General features: G+C 44.1%; 1 protein-coding gene and 1 non-coding gene across 2 annotated transcripts in view; one reads left to right on the top strand and one right to left on the bottom strand.

The window, feature by feature from the left end:
• The window catches only part of Tslp (thymic stromal lymphopoietin), a 160,214-nt gene extending 137,233 nt beyond the window's left edge, over positions 1–22,981 (bottom strand). The window contains exon 1 of the mRNA XM_051163981.1: positions 22,903–22,981. Coding sequence (XP_051019938.1) covers positions 22,903–22,981 — 79 coding nt within the window. The remainder of the gene's footprint in view (positions 1–22,902) is intronic.
• On the top strand, positions 519–650 carry LOC127204823 (small nucleolar RNA SNORA17). The gene has a single exon (XR_007832523.1). It is a non-coding gene; the product is annotated as a small nucleolar RNA SNORA17 (small nucleolar RNA).

Below are 22,981 nucleotides of genomic sequence, written 5' to 3'. Positions count from 1 at the left end.
AACCCACAAACTCTGCTAGTCTTCTGGGTTACGGAAAGCTAGCATGATCCCGAAGCGTTCTTCTTTCACAGAATGCCACGTGTGACCTTCCCACCTTGAGGCAGGCACGCGGCTGCAGGCGTGCAGGATGGAGGCCATGGTGCTGGCTCCATTCTTCTTCCTCTCCTCCTTTAGTGGAGGCCGAGCCAGAGCTACGCTGAGCAACCACAAATCACTGCTGGAATTATAAGTGGGTCTCTGCCTGGCCCACTCTCCTCCATGCTTTGGAGTGTTACGTGCTTCCTTGGCTCAAGACACTGTAAACAAACTCCTTGGGCCTCCACTTCTCTACTCCAGTGACCAGGCTTCCCACAGCCCATCCATCCAAGACTTCCACTGTTTGGCCTTCCTGTCTAGCATCCCTCACATGATTCTAATTCTGCTAGGGCCCCTTAAACATCCGCCCCCCAAGCCTGCTCACCCATGGCCATATGCATGTATCAGTTCCATTTGTATCTCAAGGACTGATCCCATAGTAGAATACCTTGACTTCCTGCAGATGTGGCTGCTGTGTCACATGTGCGTCAGTAGGTGGCAGAGAGGACATAGGCTATGTCTATGCTCAGTGTTCTGCCCTGTGAACATCCCTGAAAGAAAGCAAGCCTGAAAGGACCACCAGTCCCTCGCCACACAGGCCCCTACAGCTCCTGGGACCGGGAGCAAGTCAGTGACTAGAAGAATCCTGCCTGGGGTTGAGTGAGACAGTTAATCCTAGCATGGTGCCACTCAGGTGGGCTAGGGGAGGAGCAAGCGTGGCATGACCCACCAGACTGGCACCATGAGGCCTGGACAGTGAGCTTGCCTGAGACAAGCAACAGTCGGGCGCCTCTCAGGCCTGGGAATGTAGACCGTGGCTGAGATGACCCCTGCCTGGCACCATAGCGCACAAGCGGGAAGTTGATCTCCTGAGAGCACTCCTGAGACAACCTTAGAACTCAGAGACCCCAGGCACCACTAAGAGGTGCAAGTTAGTGATGGAGAAATGGGAGAGAAAGAGAAACAGAAGAGTGTGGGCAGGATGAAGAGGGGCAGGACTGGTGACTTGAGGGGAGTGAGAAACAGTCTGATGTGAGTAGCTGGTGATGGCACCTGGGACCATGGTGGGGTCCTGGCCTGTGTTGCTACACGGGGGCTACATCTGGGTCTGTGGCTCTGCAGCAGCGGGGGTCTGTTACCTCCAAAGGCCAGGTGGACTTTCCTGGTCTGGGCTGCCTCCCGGGGACATGTTGATGTCTGAGGGCCCCACCACTCCCCTGGGCATCATGGGAGAGCTGGCCCTGGGGGCCATGAGAGCAAGAGAACTGACTCTGCCTCATTCCAGCTACAGTACTGGGGCGGGGTAGCACACAGCGCAGGAGTTATGATAATGGCCCTACCACTCAATCTCCCAAGTGATGGCATAGACAAGGAAGAGATGTCCTCTGCCCTTTTTGTCGCTCACCAGCTGCAGCACAGTAGAGCTAGCCCTGGATGTGGGGATTGTGGATGAGCCAGCCCTGCCTCTGCTGGGCTGTGGTGAGGATGAAGGAGAAAGGCCCCTTTCTCATCCTTCATCCCTCACTACCTATGGCAGACAGAAGAGCTGGCCCTGGGGTCAGGAGAGTGGGAGAGCTGGCCATGTCCCTCACTGGCTGCAACACTGAGGAGAGCAGGCCCTGTATCTCACCTGGGCAGCAGGGTAGAGCTGGCCCTGGTAGCAGCGGTGCCTGGTGACCCAGCACTGAGAGTATCAAATCAGGAAAGCCCTCAGGCTGACCAGCTCAGATACCTCTCAGACACAGACCCAGGCCTTTGGATTGGTTCACCCCAACATCTACCCCATCAGTGAACTGCTGGAGTGCATGAAGGAGCAGGTCCTGCAGATCCAAAACTGCAAGATCTCCACAACACAGGGCAGCAACAGGATATCTAAGAGTAGCCCCAGTAAGGACCCAGTATCAATAGAGTATCAGAAGCCAGAGGCTTCATAGCAGACCAACGAGTCATTCCAATGAACATTCGTAAGCAAAGAAGTGTGAACAAAAGGGTATGCTATGGGGCACACCATAGCTTTCACAGCCATATTTTTTTTCTTTGTTGGGGAGAGGTTGTAAGGATGGAGTTTGGGTACAAGAAGAGGGAGAAATGAGTAGGATTAGGGAGTCATAATGTGAAATTAACAAATAACCAATAAAGAGTTAAAAAAAAATACTTTGACTTGCTTTGCCCCAAAGCTCAGTCTTCATTGGGCTGCTCCTCTGGATTTGCTGGCAGGCCTCCTTGCCTTTTCTGTTATTTTGTACTCCTTCTATTGTCATGGATATTGTGCTGTACTGTGTGCCTAGCATGTCAATCTTCCTGAGAATAGAGTGCCTTTCTCGAGGTCATCACTGGCCATGTGTAATATCCCGTGTGATGGTTAATATTCAAATAAAGAAGATAGAGACTCACGCAGGAGAAAATTCTCTCTGCACATCTACAGGGGAGTTCTAGATGGCTCAGTTGAGGTGGGGCAGCCCACTGTGTGAGTAGGTGGGGTCACTCTGTGGGCTGGGTTCCTGGAGAAGGTGAGGTGAGCAGCAGCGTTTATCCCTCTCTGCTTCCTGACTGTGGATACCACGTGATCACCCCCTCACACCCCTGCTGCCACGCTGTCCCACATGATGGACTGTAACCTCAGGCAGGAAGTCAGAAGAATGTTTTCCTTTCTTACTTTTTTTTTTTTTTAAAGCTTGTGTATTCAGCCCTAGCAATGAGAAAAGTGATTCATATTCCATGCAAGTTAACCATATTATATCATAATCTGGGGCAGCCCTGTATGACAGGTGCTCACTGTCAATGTGTTGAACAAACAAACAGAGAGAGCATGTATAGCTCAAAGGAGAAGGAGAAAGCTGCCTGGACTCAGGTGCATATGGTGAGAATGGCGCTGAAGAGCAGAGCCTGGTGGTCAGTGTGAGTGAGACAGATGAGTTGAGTGTGACCAGTGAGGAGTGCTGGAGACACAGACATCCAGAACTTTGGGCAGAGGCAAAGTCTTACTTTACTATACTATACTATACTATACTATTAAACAAGCAAGAAAACATTTCTAAAGGAAGCATTCTCACCCTTGGAAAGACAATGAAGCAGGAAAGAAAACAACGGCTCTTGCTGAGCCTAGTGGACACAGAGTGTCAACACAGGGCTGTATGAGAGCACAGCTATACATGAGTGGACTGGTCCTAGGCTTCCTGCACATATGTAGCAGATGAGCAGCTTGGTCTTCATGTGGACCCCTCAACAACTGGAGAGAGGACCCTCTCTGTCTTCGAGGCCTCCCTTTGGACCCCATTCCTCTAACTGGGCTGCCTTGTCTGGCCTCAGTGGGAGAGTATGCACCTAGTTCTGCAGTGACTTAATGTGCCAGGGTGGGTTGGTACCCATGAGGGACTCTCCTGTCTCTGAGGAGAAGGAGGGGGGAGAGTGGGAGAAGGGTGTACAATGGGAGGGGAATGGGAGGAGAGGAGGGGGTGATGCAATCAGAGGAGGGAGAAGCACAGCTCTGGTTGAAGATAACCTTGAGCTTCTGGTCCTTCCCCCTCCAGTCCTACGTCACGGGGCTATAGATACGTGCCAGCACACTCAGGCTGCTCAGCGTTGGTGGGCGGACTAGGAGTTTGTGAATGCTAGACAACGAGTCTACTAACCATGTCCCATCCCCATGCTCTGAAGCAGTTTATAAACTGGTGCATTTAATAAGTGCTTTGTAAATACCTACTATGTGTCGGGAACCTTTCTAATACTAACTATGCAGAAACAAGCTGAAGTTCCTATCCTTTTGAGAACAACCAAATTTTACGAACACATTCAGAACTTGTAGCAGTCATCTCGTCTTCAAGTGACAGGTTGCAACACCCCCCACGCCCTAGATGCCTAAAACCACAATCCCTGCTGAACTCAACATGTGATATGCTTTCTTGTGTATTCAAAGGCACATACTAACTTTAAAATATTTTTGTTGTTATTCTCAGCGTCTTATTACAGTAACATTTGCAATGAAATGGTTGAACTAGTCAAAGTTTAATGTTTGGGTTTTTCTTCACAGCTTTTTGGGTGAATAATCATTCCTGTAGTAAATCTTAGAAAGCGCTACACACAATTTGTGTCTTTCCTCATTAAATTGATAACTTATGCCCTGTTACTTATAGGGGGCTCTTTACAGCTTTCCTCTGACACCACACTGTGTGAGGTCACTTAAGCACATAGATGACGCCTTGAACAATCACCTTCATAACAAAAAGGGCTCTAAGTGGGTAACAGGCAGCTAGTGGGTATAGAGTGGACACACCTGACAAAAATATCATTGATACTGCAGGCAAAGAGCCATGCCTCATATGACTTAAACCACAGTAAAACCCAAAAGATGGACTTGGGGAAATCGCTGGATCTATTTTTCTTCCCAAGGTGTTCACATTGAATACATCTTTCTCTTCTCTTCTCTAGGAATTGTGTCTATAATTGGCCTATTGTGGATGAGTAGCCAAGCCTGTGTTGTCAGGAGTGCCAGGACCCAGGCCACTATCTAAAAATTCCAGCAACAGCCCTGTGTTGAGACGTGCATCCAAGTTCATCGCTGTTGTCTGACAGGAGCCTAGCTATAAGCAGGGTTTTGCCTCTTTCAAAGAGTCAAGACTTCTGTTAGAAAACTAGTGTGTCCACCAGGCCTGGTGGTACATGCCTGTAATCCCAGCACTCAGGAAGCAGGGTCAGGCAGATCTCTATGAGTTTGAGGAGGCCACACTGGTCTACAGAGTGAGTCCAGGACAGCCAAGACTACAGAGAGAACCCCTGTCTAAAAAAACAAAAACAAAAAAGAAGGAAGAGGAGGGGGAGTTGGAGGAGGAGAGAAGAAGAAGAAGAAGAAGAAGAAGAAGAAGAAGAAGAAGAAGAAGAAGAAAAAGAAGAAGAAGAAGCACAACAACAACAACAACACAACAACTGACCAGCAGTTTTCTATCCATGTCTCCAAGACTCACACATGTGTAGTTTTTCACCCGCTCAAGCCGTCTTCCAGTGCAAAGCCCAGACACACACTCAGGAGAGAGTGAGAGTATTCACAAGAAGCGGTGTGTAATAGATGCAGGGAGAGTGGGAAGAGGACAGAGGAAGTCACAGTTGTACCTTCTTCTTCTTCTTTCCAAAGATGAAATAAAAGCTCGTATCTCCCTCCTTTCCCCCAAAAGCTCTCTCCAGGACTACAGTGAAAGGACAGGCAGGAAGAAGAAAGGCAGGAGGGAAGAAAAAGGAGGTGAGAAAGTACAGCGACTTCTCCTTTGCACTGTTGGCATCAGAAAACTGAAAAAGAATCTATCACCCGTGACTCCAGCCCTGATTGCAAAACACAGCCTGCTGTTTAGCTCCGGGGCTGTGGTTAGCAGTTTGTCAGCCTGGCCAGCACTGCAGCCTCAGCCACAGCCAAAGACACCAGACACGTTAATTTCCTGACAAGATGCCAGCATCAGAATTGGCTTCAGATGCCTGTTAAAAATGAAATGGCCATGGAAGGAGAAAGCAAAGACCAATGTTATGGGAAGGAAGGAAAGGGGAAGAGAGGAAGGGAGATGGAACAGAAAGGGAGGAGTTGAAGAATGCCATGGAAGAAATGGAATGTGCACCTTCACACATATACACACCAGAAATTGCTGATCAAAATGCCTTCCACTACAAAATGTGGTGAATATGTGGTAGGCATGATCATTGCTGAGCTAATTTTGGGCAGGATGTCCATATTCACTGAGCAAAGTAAGTATACAGAAGTGCCAAGCCTATGCAGCTCCACTGTCCCCCATAGATCCAAAGCTACATCCTAGATTCTGTTACTTGGGGAAGGAATAACTTTCCTGAGTAAGTGAGTGCAGTGCCCGAGGAGGCCAGAAGAGGGTGTAAGACTCCTGGAACTGGAGTTAGAGGTGGCTGTGAGTTCACCCATAGGAGTACTTGTCCTCTGCAAGAGCAAGCGTTCTTAACTGCTGAGCCACCTTTCCAGCCCTGAGTGCACAATTTTAGACAATAACATCTGTCACAAAGTCAAAAGGTGGCACAGCCCTGCTGGGCATTTTTGCCAGGTGTAGATAGATACATTTCATACTGAGTGATGATTATAGGAGAAAATGAAAAAGCAGTGTACAAAATGGTCAAGTGCAGAGGCAGGTTCCTGCCTCATAAGACTGTAGAAGGGGTGACTGGATAAACTGGGTAGTTTAGTAACAGTTCAGAGAAACCGCTGTGAGTTTCAAAACTGAAGGTTAACTTCGCATACTCTCAGTGCAAAAAAGTAAGAAATACGCAGTGATGGATGTGTTGATTAACTTTTAAATCAAGGTGCAATGTATACACACAACACATAACAAAATTTCACATGTATCACGTAATATATAAGCAACAATTTGTTAATTATGAATAATGATTTTAAAATTAAGTAATCTTTCTCCTTGCTGGTTTTCCTTTTGATAGTTTGATCATTCCGGGTCACTTTAAATATTTATATATAATTTCATCTTTCCTTTTCTCTTTTACATTGTTTTTTATTTTTTCTTTAAATATCAATTTCTTTATCTTGTTTTATACTGTCTTGTTTTCTCTTTGGAGACAGGCTTTCACTGTGAGACTGAGTAGGGCAATGAGTTAGACATGAGACACAAGGAGACAAAGAGAGATAGAACCTTGGGCCTGGCTTTACTCGGTCCTTTCTATCACAACAGAAATCCTCTTCCCCACAAGCTTTCAAGAGAGTCGTAGAAACAAATACCATAAGGGGTGATCTGGTTGAGCGTGACTTAAGAAAGTGGGTCACCTTATCCTCATGAATATGCTTCCCACATCATATGTATTCATAAAGTCTTAAAAACTGCCAACACAAAACCCAGTAGGCTATCACATATCCGTTTGGTAAGCCCACTGCAATGTTCCTCTGAATTATGCTTTACCTTGTTACTTCTCTGTCTAATTATCTGTGTCAGATCTGGAAAGACGGTTCAGTGACTAAGAGTTCTTGATCTTTCTTTCATTCCCCAGCCCCAGAAGTCTGATGTCGCACAATCACCTATAATTCTAGCTCAATGGAATCTGACACGCTCTTCTAATCTCTGTTGGTACTTATATACAGGCTGCATACATCAACAGATACATACACATACATTTAAGTTGTTTTTAAATATATATACTTATTATATAATATATTTAAAGCATAATGTTTTAATATATTTAAATAGTATATTTAATTATATATAATATGTATATGCATATGCATATATTTGGAAGTGAGAGTGGGTCCTGCCCATGGTGATTCACCTCTCAGTGTCCAAATGGGAAACACACAGTCCTGGTTGAGAATGGGGTTTGGGTGTTGCACTCTAGCCATCCCTTTGGTTCTGCATCTGTTAGCCAGGATCCATGTCCAAAGGTTTCAAACTCTCAAAGAAGGACCATCAGCTCAGGACCAAGTTCAAATTCATGGGGTGGGGACATTTGACACCTATTTATAACGCCCCATTGCCATTCTCCAACGGGCTCATATCGTGGTGAATGCATTCTGTCTAAGTTCAGAAGCCTTCATAAACCTACATTTCCAACACTGTCCTAAAGTCCTAACTCTCTTCTGAGACTCAAGGCAATATTTATCTATGAGGTCTTATAAAATGAAAACAACACATTACGTACTATAATACACAGTGACACAGACTAAACAATCCATAAGTAAAATGGAGGAGTATGGTAAGCAAGACTGAAAGCTGGGGGGAAGGCTATGGTGATATCATTTTGGCTCCAACTTGTCCATGTTACCCTGTCTCTTCAACTCTGCTTTTTGCTATATCCATAGCCTCTCTGTTGGTCTGGCTCCAGTGTGTGCCTACAGCCTCCCTTGGTGATCCTCCCATATTCCTGCTGTCTCTGGCATTTTGTGTGACCTCCTTTGTGAGTTGGACTTTACCTTCACAGCTTCACATGGAGCTCACCCAGGAGCTTCATGATAGGAATCTGACCCTACTATATTTCTTTGCCTTTCTATAACTTTGAGGAAGGTCTCATGATACCATAATGATTTTATGCCTGCAAACACGTCTATTACCCCATAGACAGTGATGAGTTCTGCTGCCCCCCAGCCCACAGCTACATGAGCATCTGTGTGCCTTTGTGCCTGGACCTTGGAAAAAGGCCTCGCTAGGTGGCTCTTCTCAGATGTTTGCCTTTCATGTAAATTCACATTTTAATCTTTGTATATGTATGTCCATGTCTGTGTGCACATGAACCACAAGTGTGCATGTGTCTGTGGAAGCTAGAAGGGAGCGTTGGATCCTATGGAACTGGAGTTATTTATAGATTCTTATGAAATTGGCTCTGGGAACTGACCTGGGTCCTCTAGAAGAGCAGCAAGTGCTTTGAATACTGAACTACCTGTCCAAACCCACAGATTTGTGTTTTAATGTGCTAGAGTCTACAGAAGGTGTGATAACCTTTCCATGTGTCCCAGCATGGAGCTCTTGGGTCCATGACAATCATGGAAGTCTCTTCAACCATCACGGATTGCTTTGGTTGCAATCACACCCTCTTCATTGACAAATAGCCTATTATCACATTTATGCTCCACCTACTGTTCTTTTTTTTTTTTTTTTTTTTTAGTTTAAATCTCAGCGAAAGTTGTTATGAATCACCATGCCATATCCTGGATGCTATGGTGTCTGGAAATGTCCTCCACTGAACAAATTAGCACCTTGCATTTCCATTCAACCTCAGTCAACAACCAGACAAAGAAACTCAGAGGAGGATACTTGAGGATAATGGGGAGATAAAGCTGATAAAAATGCACTGTTTACATTTATGAACACATAAAGATAAAACCCATTATTGTATACAACTAATATATGATCCAACTGGATCATAGACCTAAATGTTAAGCATAAAACTCTGAAACTTTCAAAACCATATAAAGTATTATGTAGGTAAAAGATTGCTAGGTACTATGTCTAAAAAATGATTGAGTAAAAAATTATAAATTTAGTTTCATTTAAAATGAGAACATGACCTTAAAGGTATTAAGTAAGTGAAAGTTAAGAAGCACACATTCAAAAGAGAATAATGTAATTTACACATCTAGTAAAGGAATTATATGCAAACCACATATTTTTTCATTTCCAAACTCAACTAGAATAAAATGTATAAGCCCAGTAAAATTAATAGACAAAGGCATTTCACTAAACAAAATACACAGCTTGTACGCAGAACAAATTACCCATGCAGAGAATGTCAACACAATCCATCATTAAGGAAATACACCGGAAAGAGTCTATGAGAAAGTTAGTAGAGGGCTCTGGAGAGGCAAGTCAAAGGCTAGAGTACTTACTGTACAGTTGTGAGAGCTGGAACACAGATCTCAGCGTTCACATAACAAGCTCCACATCCCACCAACACTCAGGATCCAGTGTATGGTCACCACTGCCATTAAATACTATGTATGCTCCAGGTGTAATTTTGCCTAAAAACTACTTTGAAATCTATTTTTTCTCTTAAAATTGTCTTTCTTTTTATTTCTCAGCCATAATGAAATTTACACTGGAAAACTTTTTCCCACAGAGAATGTTGAAAGAAGGCAACAGGCCAAAGGCTTGAGACAATGAGAGAGTTTTTGCTCTGACTGTGAGCAGCCAGGCAGAAACTGCTTGAAAAGAAAGTTAAGGACTTTGACATAACAGTACCTGGCTAGATATTGTTGGATATAGAAAAGTTTCTTTAGAATCTATGTTTAAAGCAAAGAAGTTGAGCTTGGAACGTCATGCTTTACAGATATTTTACAATAGAGGACCCCTTGGCAGTTAGCTTAGGGTCAGATGAAGACGGATAGCATACCTGTTGATTTGGGACTGGGAGTAAGTCAAGTTTTTTTATTTGTTAGAGAACATTTAGTTTCAAGCTATGTTGCTATGACAATCATGTAAACACAATGGCTTTAGCCTGGGGAAACTTATGATTAAACTTTCCCAAGTATTGTTTAAGAAATAATAATCAGGTCATGCTGACCATTGCTTGGATATTGATTGATGCTTTATTGTAGGTTATACATAACTATTTGTATTTCTTTGTTAGATTGTTTTCTTGCTCTGTTGATTTTTAACAGCTGTATCGGTTGTAAAAGATTGAGAAAATCATGATGCAATCTGTAATGAAGAAAACTGAATTTCACTTTAAATAAAGTGCTGGGATTGACACAAAGGAGTAACAGACAAAGAAGGAAAGCAGAAGAAAAATAAAGTTCTCTTGGGGTACAAGACCTTTCAGTTTGCACCAGATATGCCTGGATATCCGTATTTTTTTCTTCTCCATTCCTCAGCCTTTCCTCAACAACTAGTTCCTTTGGTTAGTTGTTCCACCAATAGGTGGCTTCTCTTAGCCAGCTGTTTACCTCCTGCTCAATTCTCCCTACCACAGAACCACCAAGACTTTCTTTTTTCTCCTCTTCACCAGTTCCCAGAGCTGGTCTGAAGGACTCTTTGGTCCTCTGGTCTTTGTGGCCTGGATTTCTGGTGGCCTATACGACCTTTGATCTAGAAGTGAGTCCCTGACCAGGTTAGTGGCTGGACTTTTGTTGATTAGCTTGGCCTTTAGTGCAGCAGGGGGGTTATTGTTCTTCTGACTAGAGTAGCCTGCACTTAAGCAGCTGAAGTTTTCCAGAGTCAGAGGCATAGACTCAGCCATAGGGTGGGTAATGGGGTGGAAGTGTGGGTGATGCAATGAGTCTTTGGGAACCAATCTAAAGAGTGGAGCCAATCTGCCAGAAGGCGGGTCACCTTCTGACTGGTAGGGTTGGCACCTGAGGAGAGGGGAGTCTCGGGTTTTTTTTGTTTTTTTTTTTGTTTTTTTTTTTTGTTGTTGTTGTTGTTCCTTAGTCCAGTGTCCATATTATATGAATCATTGGAAGAAGGACATTTAGTTAAGTCATTAGTGCATGCTCACCAAGTAGTCTCAGGAGCTTGGTACTATTGCTGTTGGCCAGATGAGTTAACCCAGAAGGCAAATGGTAGACATCAGAATAAGGGAAGTGCCTCGGTTAAAAATTTAGGATACTGGACAAGTCCCAGCTCTGTGTGAGTCCTCTAACGTTAATTTGGGCTGCCCCAGTCACAATGAGTTTTGTCAGTCAACTAGTTAACAGTCTGGTTAGTTTCTATCTCTACATAGTACAGAGGCTGAGGGTTCAACACAGCCAGCAATCCTGGCTGATTTCCAGGTGGGAGGGATTATTTCTATCTCAAATGATAAACTCCTGTACCTTTCCCTTCTCCATTACAACCAAACATTTAAAGTGGGCACGGGTGAACAAAGGTCAGAGTGAAAGTGGGTTGCTGGTCTACAGTTGCACTATCAAACACCTTCTCTGTATCTGTCTTCCTCAGTTTCTAGTTCAGGCCTGAGGTGGTGGGGGTTGGACCATAACCCTGTATTTGTACCAAACATAAGGCTCAAAAAGAAACAGAAATGTGGGTCCCTTAGCTATCTAAGACATGAACTTTGTTGCTTGCTCTCAATAACTGCGTCCTCGCTGGCTGTCTTGCCTGGCCCTCAGTGGGCAAGGAAGAGCTCAGTTCTGATATGACTTGATGTGCTGGAGTGGGTTGTGGAGGGGTCCCTTTTTCAGAGGACAAGGGGAAGGGTATAAGGGGAAGAGAATGAGAGAAGGGGACCAGGAGGAGAGAACGGAGGGAGCTACGATCAAGATGTAAAGTGAATATATAAATTAAAAATAAATTTTTTAAAATGAGAGAAGCATGGGAGAATAGCAAAGTAGAAGGATCCAGAGGGTCCTAGAAACCTACAAATAGAACATTACGATAGGCAGATTTGGGCCCAGGGGTCCCGCTCAAACTAAGGCACCAGCCAAGGACAATACAGGCAGTAAACTTTAAGCCCCTACCCAGATCTAGCCAATGGTCAGAACATTCTCCACAGTTGAGTGGAGAGTGGGATATGACTTTCTCACGTACTCTGGTGCCTCACATTTGACCATGTCCCCTGGAGGGGGAGACCTGGTGGCACTCAGAGGAAGGACAGCAGGTTACCAAGAAGAGACTTGATACCCTATGACATATACAGGGGGAGGTAATCCCCCTCAGGAACAGTCATAGGGGAGGGGAATAAGAGGAAAATGGGAGGGAGGGAAGAATGGGAGGATACAAGGGATGGGACAACCATTGAGATGTAACAAGAATAAATTAATTTTAAAAATTAAAAAAATATATATTTTAAAATGTATTACAAATAAATAAATAAATAAATTTTTAAAATAGAGAAGAGGTAGAAGGGCAGGAACTGGAAGGGCCTGGGGAACCAATGAAATCTTAATTTTAATAGTGGGTCCATAGTCCAGGAGATATTCCATTTGGCAACATCCATGACTGCTTCTTGGGCTGGGTGTGGTGAATCCATAATGCCAGCTACCTTCACAGTCTCAGGAATGGAGAGAATCATTGTGTAGGGTCCTTTCCAAGTTGGTTCCAGTGCCTCTTTGGCTACCTGCTTGACCCAGACAGTATCACTGGTCTTAAATGTATGGAAACTGGTGGTTGACTTAGCGGTTGGTTGGGTCTCTCAGATAGTCCAGTGAATAGACATTATGAATAACTGGAGCCCTTGTAGTCACTTTGGAAAAGAATGACTAGAGTGTTCTGCCAACTGCTGGTCTCTGATCCTAGGAAGCAGTGGGGGAGGTTTTCCAAACACAATCTCCTAGGGGATAAATCCCTGCCTAAACGGGGTACAACGGAATGTGGTCCTTCGACCCTTCCCGGGACTTTAATGAGATTTTAGTTAGGAGTTTCTTTTAACACCCTGTTTACTTTTTGTGCCTACCTAGAACTCTGAGGTCTATATGCAAAATGAAGTTTTCCATCTAGCCCTACATCTTTTACTAGTGATTAAGAAGTTTAGGCTATCGTCTGACCTCATTGCTAGGCCGAAGCCAAATCAGGGGAACAGCTCCTGGAGAGGATTGTATACTACTATCTGAGCAGTTTTGGTCTGGTTAGGAAACACTTCTACCCACCTGGGAAAGATAGCTATCAAAACTAGCAAGTACTTGTATTCTTCCCTGGAAGGCTGGGTCTTGGTGCTGTCAGTTTCCCAGAGTCCATTGGTGTGTCCGCCTCTCAGTCAGATCCATTCCCGAATAACAGATCTGTTTTGAATTACCTGAGCACAAACCTGGCATCTGCCTGAGACATTCCACACTAAGTGCTCTGGTCCAGGTATAACAGACCTTGGTCTGAGCAGCTGTGGACCCCAGATGAGGAGCCTGGTGATGGTCAGTTACCAGAACCCTGCTATTTCTTCTGGAAGAATTATCTTTCCATCTGGTGTCCTCCATCAACCTATGGGTTTGAACTCTCCACTTGGAGTCTCAGGCAGCCCTGGGTCACAGTATATCATCAAAATATCAATAGGCCTCGCTGGTCCTATTGATACCAGGGACATTTGTCAAGCAGCCAGGTCAGCAACCAGGTTACTTCTTGTCTCAGGGGAGTCAATTTTTTATGACCTCAGTAATGAAGGACAGCAATCCACAAGGGAAGCCAAACAGTCTCTAGGAGGATCAAGATCTGCTCTTTGTTTTTAATGTCATTTTTTCCAGCAGTGAGAATCCCTCTTTCTCTGCAGATCATGCCTTGCACATGCACTGTAGTAAAGGCACAGCAACTATTGGATATATGGTGGTGGACTCTCTTTTTACCTATCAGAGGCACCTGGATCACATTGCTCAGTTCTGCTCTCTGGGATGAGGTACCTGGCTTGGGCCCACACAGTTAAATTAACCACTGGCACTCCCATGAAGCTGGTTTCACCTTTCAATTCATGACAGTCATGGATGCACACTTGTGGGTCATCTTCAGGAAAGTGCGTAGCAGGACTGATGGTGATATGTTTCTCAAACCTCAATTGAGGGTGGGCCAGGAGTAAGCCTGGTACTGGGTCACATTCTGGTGTTCCTCCAAGGAAGCTTCAAAGGCATGGGTGCTGTGAGTATAAGGTCTGGACTCACAATTAACTTGTTTGTTTGTTTGTTTTTATTTCATTAGACTAGCAGTAGCCACCATGCTTTATAGATAGGTGGGCTATCCTGTGCTTCCAAGGTCCAATCATTTGCACAGGTATGTCACAGGGTATATTCATAGCCTCAGAGTTTGGGTTAAGGGCCATTTTGTAATGTTTTTGTTTTGTAGACAAACAGATAAAAAAGATGTTGAAACATCTGGAAGAGCTAGGGCTGGAGCTGAAATCAGCTGTTTTTGAAGCCTCAGAGGTCTTTTGTTTAGACTCAGTCCAGAGTCAGTGCTCCCCTTTGTGCTGGTGTATTGAGGCCTTTTCTATTTCCTCAGACTGTGGTTGCAACCCTAGTCTGAGACAGGTTCTTTTTGCCTCCCTTCAGCTGGGAGACAAATAGGTAGCCTTCTACAAAGCTGGGCTTTCTTAGCCAACATGCCTGTAACTCTTGCATAAGTCCCTCAGTGACCCTTTTATAATTTAGGCTTAAAGGCTAGAAGAAGATAACTTACATATTATAAAAGTATGGCCCTGGGAAACCTTTGACAGAAGAGCAGGAGATCAGCATTTAGTATCTTTAAAATAATCAGGACAACTTGGTCCACATATGTTGGCCACTGCACCTACCCTCTAGGTCTGTCCATTTAAAAGCAAAGTTGGATTGACTCACCTCTGGCAATGAGAGAGCAAATCACTCAGGTCAGACTCATGAGAATCACAGGAAGGAGAGGCATATTCTAAGGTGACCAGCAGGGTACCAGGAAGCCTGCTTCTTCAAGCCAGGCAATGTGGACTACAATTCCCCCTTTTGTTTTCCCAGCTCATCAGGTATTGTCTATTTGGAGGAGGGTAGCTGAACTGATTAGGTAGCTCTGTCTCCAATCCATCTATCTGTCTCTCTAATCCCATGGAGAGTGTGAAGATGAGAAAGGCATATGGAGAACAGGAGACACTTTTCCCTAGAAAGGGCCACTTTATGCTTCACCACACTAGCAATAATGTGTGGATGGGTAAAAGTGCATGCCCTGTTTAGTGTGTGGCTCTCACAAAGGTTAGGTTTAAGCAAGGGAGTATGCTGAACAGATTTCTCTCCAATCTCACAAATACTAGCAGACACTCTAGAGTTGCTGCCCTGGTTAGTTTTTGTTAACTTGACACAAGTTAGAATTATCTGGAAACAGGGAACATCAATTGAGAAAGTGCCTCGGTAAGATTGGCCAGGAGGCAAGTTTGTGAGGACATTCTCTTGATTACCAATTGATGTGGGAAGGCCCAGCCCTCTGTAGGTGGGGCTAAACCAAGGCAGATGGTCCCAAGTTGTATCAGAAAGCAGGCTGGTTATAACATGAGGAGCCAGCCAGTAGAGTGACATTTCTTTGTGGTTTCTGCCTTAGGGTTCATGCTCCGACTTCCCTTCATGTTGGACTGTGATCATGATGTGAAGGCTGAAACAGACCATTTCCCCTGGGTTGCTTTAGGTCATGGTTTTTTACTGCAGCAATAGAAACCCTAAGACAAGTATGTCTAAGTTTGGATACTAAGACTCCAGGAAAGAAATGCTACAGTTCCAAAAATATATAAAGCAGCCTTCTCTGTTTCTGTTAGCCCAGTCCTCCTAGTTGATTCTTATGTGTATGCAGGCACATGCATAGAGGTCAGAGGTCAACCTCAGGCATTGGTCTTCACCTTCTACCTCCTATATGAGTTTCAGTATACCAGGTTAGCTGGCTCAGAAGCTTCTGGGGCCTCTCCTGTCTCTACCATCCTTCCTGCCATAGGGAGTGCATGGATTAAAGACCCACTAGTTGCTGCTGCATCTGGTTTCATGTGGCTTTCAAGAATGTGCACGCATGTCCTCACACCATGTGACTAAGCGTTTTATCCACTGAGCCATCTCCCCAGTCCCTCAAGTGGGGACTTTTATATGCTAGAAAAAAAGCCCAGTTGAAATTTTACCAGTTGTCTGATAGCTCTCAGTTATTTTGAAATTATCAACCCTCCACCCAGCAATTCCGTGTCTAACTGCCTTTCTGAAGTCTCCACAGAAGGACATGAAGGTGCGCAGCTATTGGGAACGTTTGTTGAGATTATCTTGTTAATCCTCACAGTGGCATAGAGGCAGTAGACATAGCCTAGTGTGAGGTAGAAGAGGATTGGGCTATGGGACAATCTGCTGCGTGTGAGTAGAGACTGTTTTTTTTTTTTTTTTTTAACAGTTGGATATAGACCAGGCACAGTTTCAGGGGACTGGCGTCTTAGTTAATTCTGCTGTTGCTGCAACAAAACACCCAGCAAAAACAACGCAATGGAAAGGGTTATTTCGGCTTACAGCCAAGGCATGGCAGCAGGAGGGTGCGGTGCCTGGTCACGTTGCATGCACAGCTAGAAGCAGAAAAGATGGATGCTTGTGACCTGCAAGCTACCTTTTCTCTCTAATGCATTCTACAAGCCCAACCCATGGAATTATTCAGCCCACTTCAAGGTGGATATTCCCACTTCAATTAGGATAATCAAGATAATCTCTTTTTTCTGAGAAGACATTATCTCTAGGGCTGACTCTTCTTATTCAAGGCAACCTTATATTAGTCATCCTTTGTCCCCATAATGAGTTCCCTGTGTCATCCATGGTTAACTGTTGAATACATGACTGGTTGAATAAGTGTATATATATAGATGAATGAATAGGTGAACGGGAGGGTGGGAGGGAGGAAAATGAAAATAATACTTCATAGCTAGTATAAACCTTTTCCTTATATGTACAAAGAATGCTGCCTATAGTTTACTGTTTTGTAAATATTTCTATATTCACACCCAGCTTGCTTCCATCTGCCAAGACTCTGGTTTTCACATTTTAAGTGTGCCGGGAGCAAGACAACTATGACTTTCAAATGGTCTGTTTTCTTTGGGTACCGTTTTATCTCTTCTCTTTTGTATTAACTGCTTCATGCTTCAGAGCCAAGCACGGAGCTGCTTCATGCATAAGTGTCTGAGCATCTGACTGCTGTCATGGTCATTCTGACCTGAAAAGAAAATCCACTTCGTATTCATTAGTTTTTACTATCGCTGTAGACAATAAAATTCTGATATGTCTCAGAGTGTCCTCTCCAGCAGGTTCCGACCAAGCTGTGCACAAATCTGAACAGTGTGGTAAGAGCCCTCTCAGGGGGCTAGGGAAGCAGTGGCCACTTGAGTGTGCTCTGCACATGAGGGCGGGCTGAAACAGAAGGCCACCTCCCCCCCCCCCCCCCACCACCCCTAGGAACATTCCAGCCTCTGCTGGGTGCCACACAGGGAGGTCCACTAACATTCCTCTAAGCATAGCAGATCTCAGGCTGAGGTGGGGGGGGGGGCGCTGGCTCGTGCTGAGGACAGGAAGAGCACATATTTGTGAGATGATATAACAAACTACCATGGGGGTTCTTCCAGCAGTTTACACTGATACGCACCTGCTGCTCTCCAGAACCCTGCCAGATTGCTCTGATGTGGTGGCTTTTACCATCATTGTAGATGTATTCCTTGTCATCGTCATCGTCATCTCCCACTTATTGAGTGCCTACTGTGTCCAGGCCACTTTCTATATGATAAACTCGATAAAAGAAAACTGTATACAGAAGAGAGAAAAACAAATCCACTAATACCATGTGAATCCACTCCTGTCCTGGTTTCATTCCTGTGGCTGTGATTAAAAACAACCTGACCAAAAAATGAGCTTAAAGTTTACTTGGATTACAGGTTGTAGTTTATCATGGTAGTCAAGGCAGGGCTTCAGAGGAACACGTCACATCACAGCCGGGAGCAGTGAGAGGGTGAATGTATGCGTGCTTGGTATTAAGCTAAACTTCTCATACAGTCCAGGTTCCCAAATCAGGGAATGGTGCTGCCTATGTCAGTGAAGGGAATCAAGACTATCCCCTACAGATGTGTGTACAAGGCAACCTGACCAAGACAGCTCACTGAGACTTGCTTCCCAGTTGATTCTAGGTTGTATCAAGTTGACAATTAAACTAGCCACCACGTGCCAAAGCCCAGGTTTCCCAGTCCATCTAATTGCCCAGGATTCCATTTTGATTTCAAGTACTTCAGCTCATTGACCATGTTATCTGACGTGCATCAATTTATGCCAAGTTAAGAACAACACCCAGCAGGGTATGGTGGCGCAGGCAGAGGCAGGCAGATCTCAGTGAGTTTGAGGTCAGCCTGGTCTATAAACTGTAGACTCAATTTTTTTTTAACCAAAATATTTTATTAACAACTTATTGACCGAGTCTACGTCAATTATAACCCGATTAACCAAAACAGTAGGAAATGAAGATTAATTGACACAACAACAAAACCTTAAGGATATCAGTCCCGAGGAACGATTCTCCGGTCAGGAGCCGCAGGAGTTTTTCCACTGGAACTGGGGGTAACCAGATCCCAGAGCCTCAGCAGGAGCCAGAGCTCTAAAGCCTTCCCTAGAGTGGTTTTCTCTAGGAGCGTCTTGAAGGACAGTGATGAACAGCCAAATCTATCCCAAGTCTCCAATCGTCCCCCCTCCCCCCGCCAGTTCTGGGCTCATTTATATATTTCCTCCCAGATTCTGTTCACGGGATCATTTTCATCTGGCAACAATTAAGCTCCTGCACGAGGTGGTTGCTCTTCTAGTGAATTAACATCACCTGTTCTCTCACTAGACCGTTCTGATCCCACACTTGGGATCCTAAAGAACAGGTTTCTTTCCTTCAATAAACTGAGTCTAGGACAGTCAAGGCTACACAAAGAAACCTTTTCTAAAAAGAAGGAGGACCAGGAGGAGGAGGGGGAGAAGGGAAGGAGCAGGGAGGAGGAGGAGAAGGAGGAGAAGAAGGAGGAGGAGGAGACCAATGCCCAAGACAGTCAGTAAATGTAAAAGAACAAAAGCACCAAATATTTGACAGATAGAAATACTGAGAACCCCATGAACTTCCAATGGCAACAGAAACTGACACATTTTTTTAAGACAGTCTGATATTATCTAATAAATTCCAGTGGCCTTGGCTGTATCTATTGCAACATCTCTGAGCTGGAATTACTCTAATGAACTCATTAATCAAAACAGGGTTGAAACTTAGGATTTCTTCCCAGCCAATTCAGTGCCTCCAAAAACAACAATAGTGGAAATCCCCTTCAGAGAGCCTCTCCTGGGGTTGGAGAGAGAGTGCAGGCACTAAAGCGCTTGCCTTGCCGTGCAGGCGTGAGGGCCTGAGTTCAATACCCAGCACCCACAAGAGAGCTGGATGCAGTACCACATGCCAGCAATCCAATGAAATCAGAAATATTTGAGTTCAGTGAGATTCACTGATAAACCCTGTCTCAAAAGTGACTGAAGAAGACACTCAGGGTTGACCTTTGACCTCTGGTCTCCATTCAAGTCTGTATGGAGGAAGGAAGGAAGAAGGGACGGAGGGAAGGAGGAAGGGAGGGGCGGAGGGAGAGAGAAAAGGATGAATTGAAGGAAGAAAGAAGAGGGGGCTCTTCACGTTTGTTTGTCACAGTTGCTTAGGCCTGTTCTCACGCTCCTAGCATCCTGGACTTTGGCTGTGGCTGGGGTCACAGGTGCACTCAGCATCCTGCCAGGCTTGTTATGTGAGTCCTGAGATCCAAACTCATGGGTACCTGGAAAATGTTTTCAACCAGTGAGCTATATCTCCAGCCCTGTGTACACCTTTCTGGCCTTTTGTTTCTGTGTGTGTGTGTGTGTGTTGTTTGTTTGTTTTGTTTGTTTGTTTTTGTTTGTTTGTTTGTTTGTTTGTTTGTTTCTTATAGGAAAGTACTATAGGCATCCTTGTGTTTTTCAGGCATGTCCTACCTCATGACGGTCTTCCAGCTCATCTATATAGTGTTCTTTTGACTTTCTCCTGGGACTTCATTGGTCTTCCCTGCCTGGAAGCAGTGGCCCACATCCTGGGGTTCTACCCTTTGCCGTTCTCTCCAGCTTTACAGCATATGATTCTATAACAGCTTGCTTTGTGCAAGAAGCCAACATTGTCTATCTTCACATCCCCAGTGGAGTCTTTCTTCTCCTGTCCTAACCAAGTTACCCCCTAGTCAGGTATAAGGTTTAAGGTTCAACATCATCGCCACCTGCCACAGCCTGCCATCTCTTTGGGAGTACTATTTTGTTGGGATCTAGCATTGTATATTATTGATGAGTTCTCGTATACTATGGCTAGGGCTAATTATCAACTTGATAGAATATACTCACTTGGAGACAGGCTTCTAAGCATGCCCGTGATCGGGTATTTAGATTAGGTTAATTTGAGGTAAGAAGACCCACCTTAAATATGGGTGGCACCATTCCATGGGTGAAGGTCCTGAATTGCACAGGAAGGAGACAGCGAGCTGAGCAACAGAACTCATAGTGCCCTGTGTCCTGATTGCTGATGCAATTACTCAGGGGCCAATGGAGGCTTAAGGTTATTGTGCAGTTTAAATTCTGATTTCCTGTCTAAATGTTGTGTAAACGCTGCTTCCCAGTTGTCAATATGTCAATAAAGCAGCTTACAGTCAATCAGTGAACAGGGCAGAGAATAGGGCTGGACTTCCTGCCAGCCATGGGAGAAGGAGTTAAGAGAGGAGAGGATTCAGCTAGGGTTAGAGGTCCAAGGAAAATCAAGAAGGAGAAGCTGGAGCTGAGGAAAGCCACAAAGTGTAAATGTTGCTGGGATGTTTGCTGGAAGCAGGACAAAACAGCATATAGAATTAAGAACAGACTTAAACTTTTCAGATTGTGTTGTGAAGCCTTGTACAATAAAAGAGTCTCAATTATTTGTGTGATAGTCAGGTTAAGAAATAAGCAAAGATAAAGGCTGTTTTATAAAAATAACATTAGCAAATGATATATCAATGAGGGGCGGAATTTACAGCAATCTAGCAATAACTTAAGTAGAAAACAAGACTACAGAGCAGTTTTTTAGTTCTGTTCATTAAGATGGGAACCACAGTTTCTAAGGCAGGAGCTCACAGCTTCCTGATTAGACAGACCTACCCCCCACCACCGCTGCAGAAAAACAAAAACCAATACACACAAACCCTAGAGAGGCAGTTTCTTTAGGTAGAAGGCGGGTGGGGGTGGGGGAGTGGCTCTTTAACACAAGCAAACTTTGAAAGCTTTCCTAGCCAGGCAAAAAGCTAAATCCCTTTGAGCAAGAGTGCTGGCATGAATCCTACAGGCCAGAGGAGCAAACACTTGGGGACCTAATAAATTCCCAGAGTGGAGGAGGGGATCAGAATCTAGTGAGGGAGACAGAAAGGAGCCTCTCCTTGCAAGCAGGAGCCAGAGACATACTGAAAAGTACCAAGCCTCTGAACTGGTAAGGTCTAAACAGGAAGCTGAGTCTAAGAAATTAAAGTCCTTTAGGAAGAGATTTTGAGATTAAAGATTATTTTCATGTTGATAAAGATGGAAGACACAGTAACATGGTGTTTCTGGATTCCATCTGAGTTTGTATCTCTTAGCCTACAAATAATTTTTTCAGTAAATATTTCAGTTTTGTATATCCTCTTTGGGAGAGATCAAAATAAGGAAGACATAGAGAAACAAGAGACCGAAAAATTAGGTGCTAGATTAAACGACATAGAACAGAGGTTGGAGGAATCCTTAAATCAAAATAGGGAACCTACAGAGAAATCCAATCTAGAACTTACAAGAACACCAAAAGAGGTAATTCCAGATAAGGAAAATCCACAAAGGCATGAAGAAATTGCAGAATGGCAGGCAGCCCATTGAGATGCTGGCTAGGAAGGCTTTGGTTACAGGCCAACATGGTCAGACTAGATATTGTGTGTCTATTCTCAAGATTCAATTACTAGATGAAGGTATATATGCCAAGTATATGTTGCCTTGGAACAAGGTGATATACAATGGCTTGGATGCTCCATTTTATAGCTATTAGAGAACTAAAATATATACACCCTACTATAGGTTCATATTCAGAATTCTATCTGGAAAACATGATTCTGTTAGAGATGGTGACTGCATTGGAGACGCCTTTGCTAATTGGGGCTGATGGTGCTTCAGCATGCATATCCACTGCAATACACACTTTCCTAGACATAATAATGTAAAACCTGTCACTGATAAAACTTATAATCCTTTAGGCCAAACAATTATGAAAATATCTAACACTAATTTTAAAAAGATGGTCATAAAACAGAAAAGGAATATAATATCTCCTCAAAATAGATTAAACAATGATATGTTGATTTTAAAATTTTTTAATGAGACAAGTAGCACACCTGCTAAGATGCACTAGGTTTTAGAAAGGACTGCAGAATTAGATCAGCATATAAAGGTCCTAGTTCCAAAATGGAAGATAGAAAGTGTGTTACACTGGGGAAGAGAATATGCTCCTGTCTCAACAAGATACAAAAAGATATGTGTTCCATCCAAACTTTTGGAAATAAGATTTGACAGGGGGAGACCCCCTGAGGATCTTGACTGTGGACAGAAGGAAAAAAATCAAAAAGGCCAAACAGGACAGGTAACATAATTTGCTGGTCCCTCCACATGGGAACAGCTCTGAGACATGAAAATGTCTTCAGCAAGGACTTCATATGGCCAACAAATCTTTGGCTACAAAATCCTCAGGACTTACCATGCTATTCTTTGAAATGTCATAGATTAAAATTTGTTTTACAGAGAATCGTCTTTAACTGAACTCAGTGCACAGTGCACAGCCCATACATAATTACCACAAAATGTGTAATATGTTTGAAAGTTTATATATTTTTCAGAGCAAGCGGGCCAGACACAAAAAAAAGATAAGACAAGTAGTGCAGGTGATCCTACCTTACCGATGGCCTCAATGACAATGTTTCCTTGAAACTCTTCATCTGGGACAACTCCACAATGGATGGCTAGATCATCCAGCAT

Source organism: Acomys russatus, chromosome 20 (assembly GCF_903995435.1).
Source record: "Acomys russatus chromosome 20, mAcoRus1.1, whole genome shotgun sequence".
Classification (NCBI taxonomy): Eukaryota; Metazoa; Chordata; class Mammalia; order Rodentia; family Muridae; genus Acomys; species Acomys russatus.
This window is presented reverse-complemented; position numbering and strand designations above follow the sequence as displayed.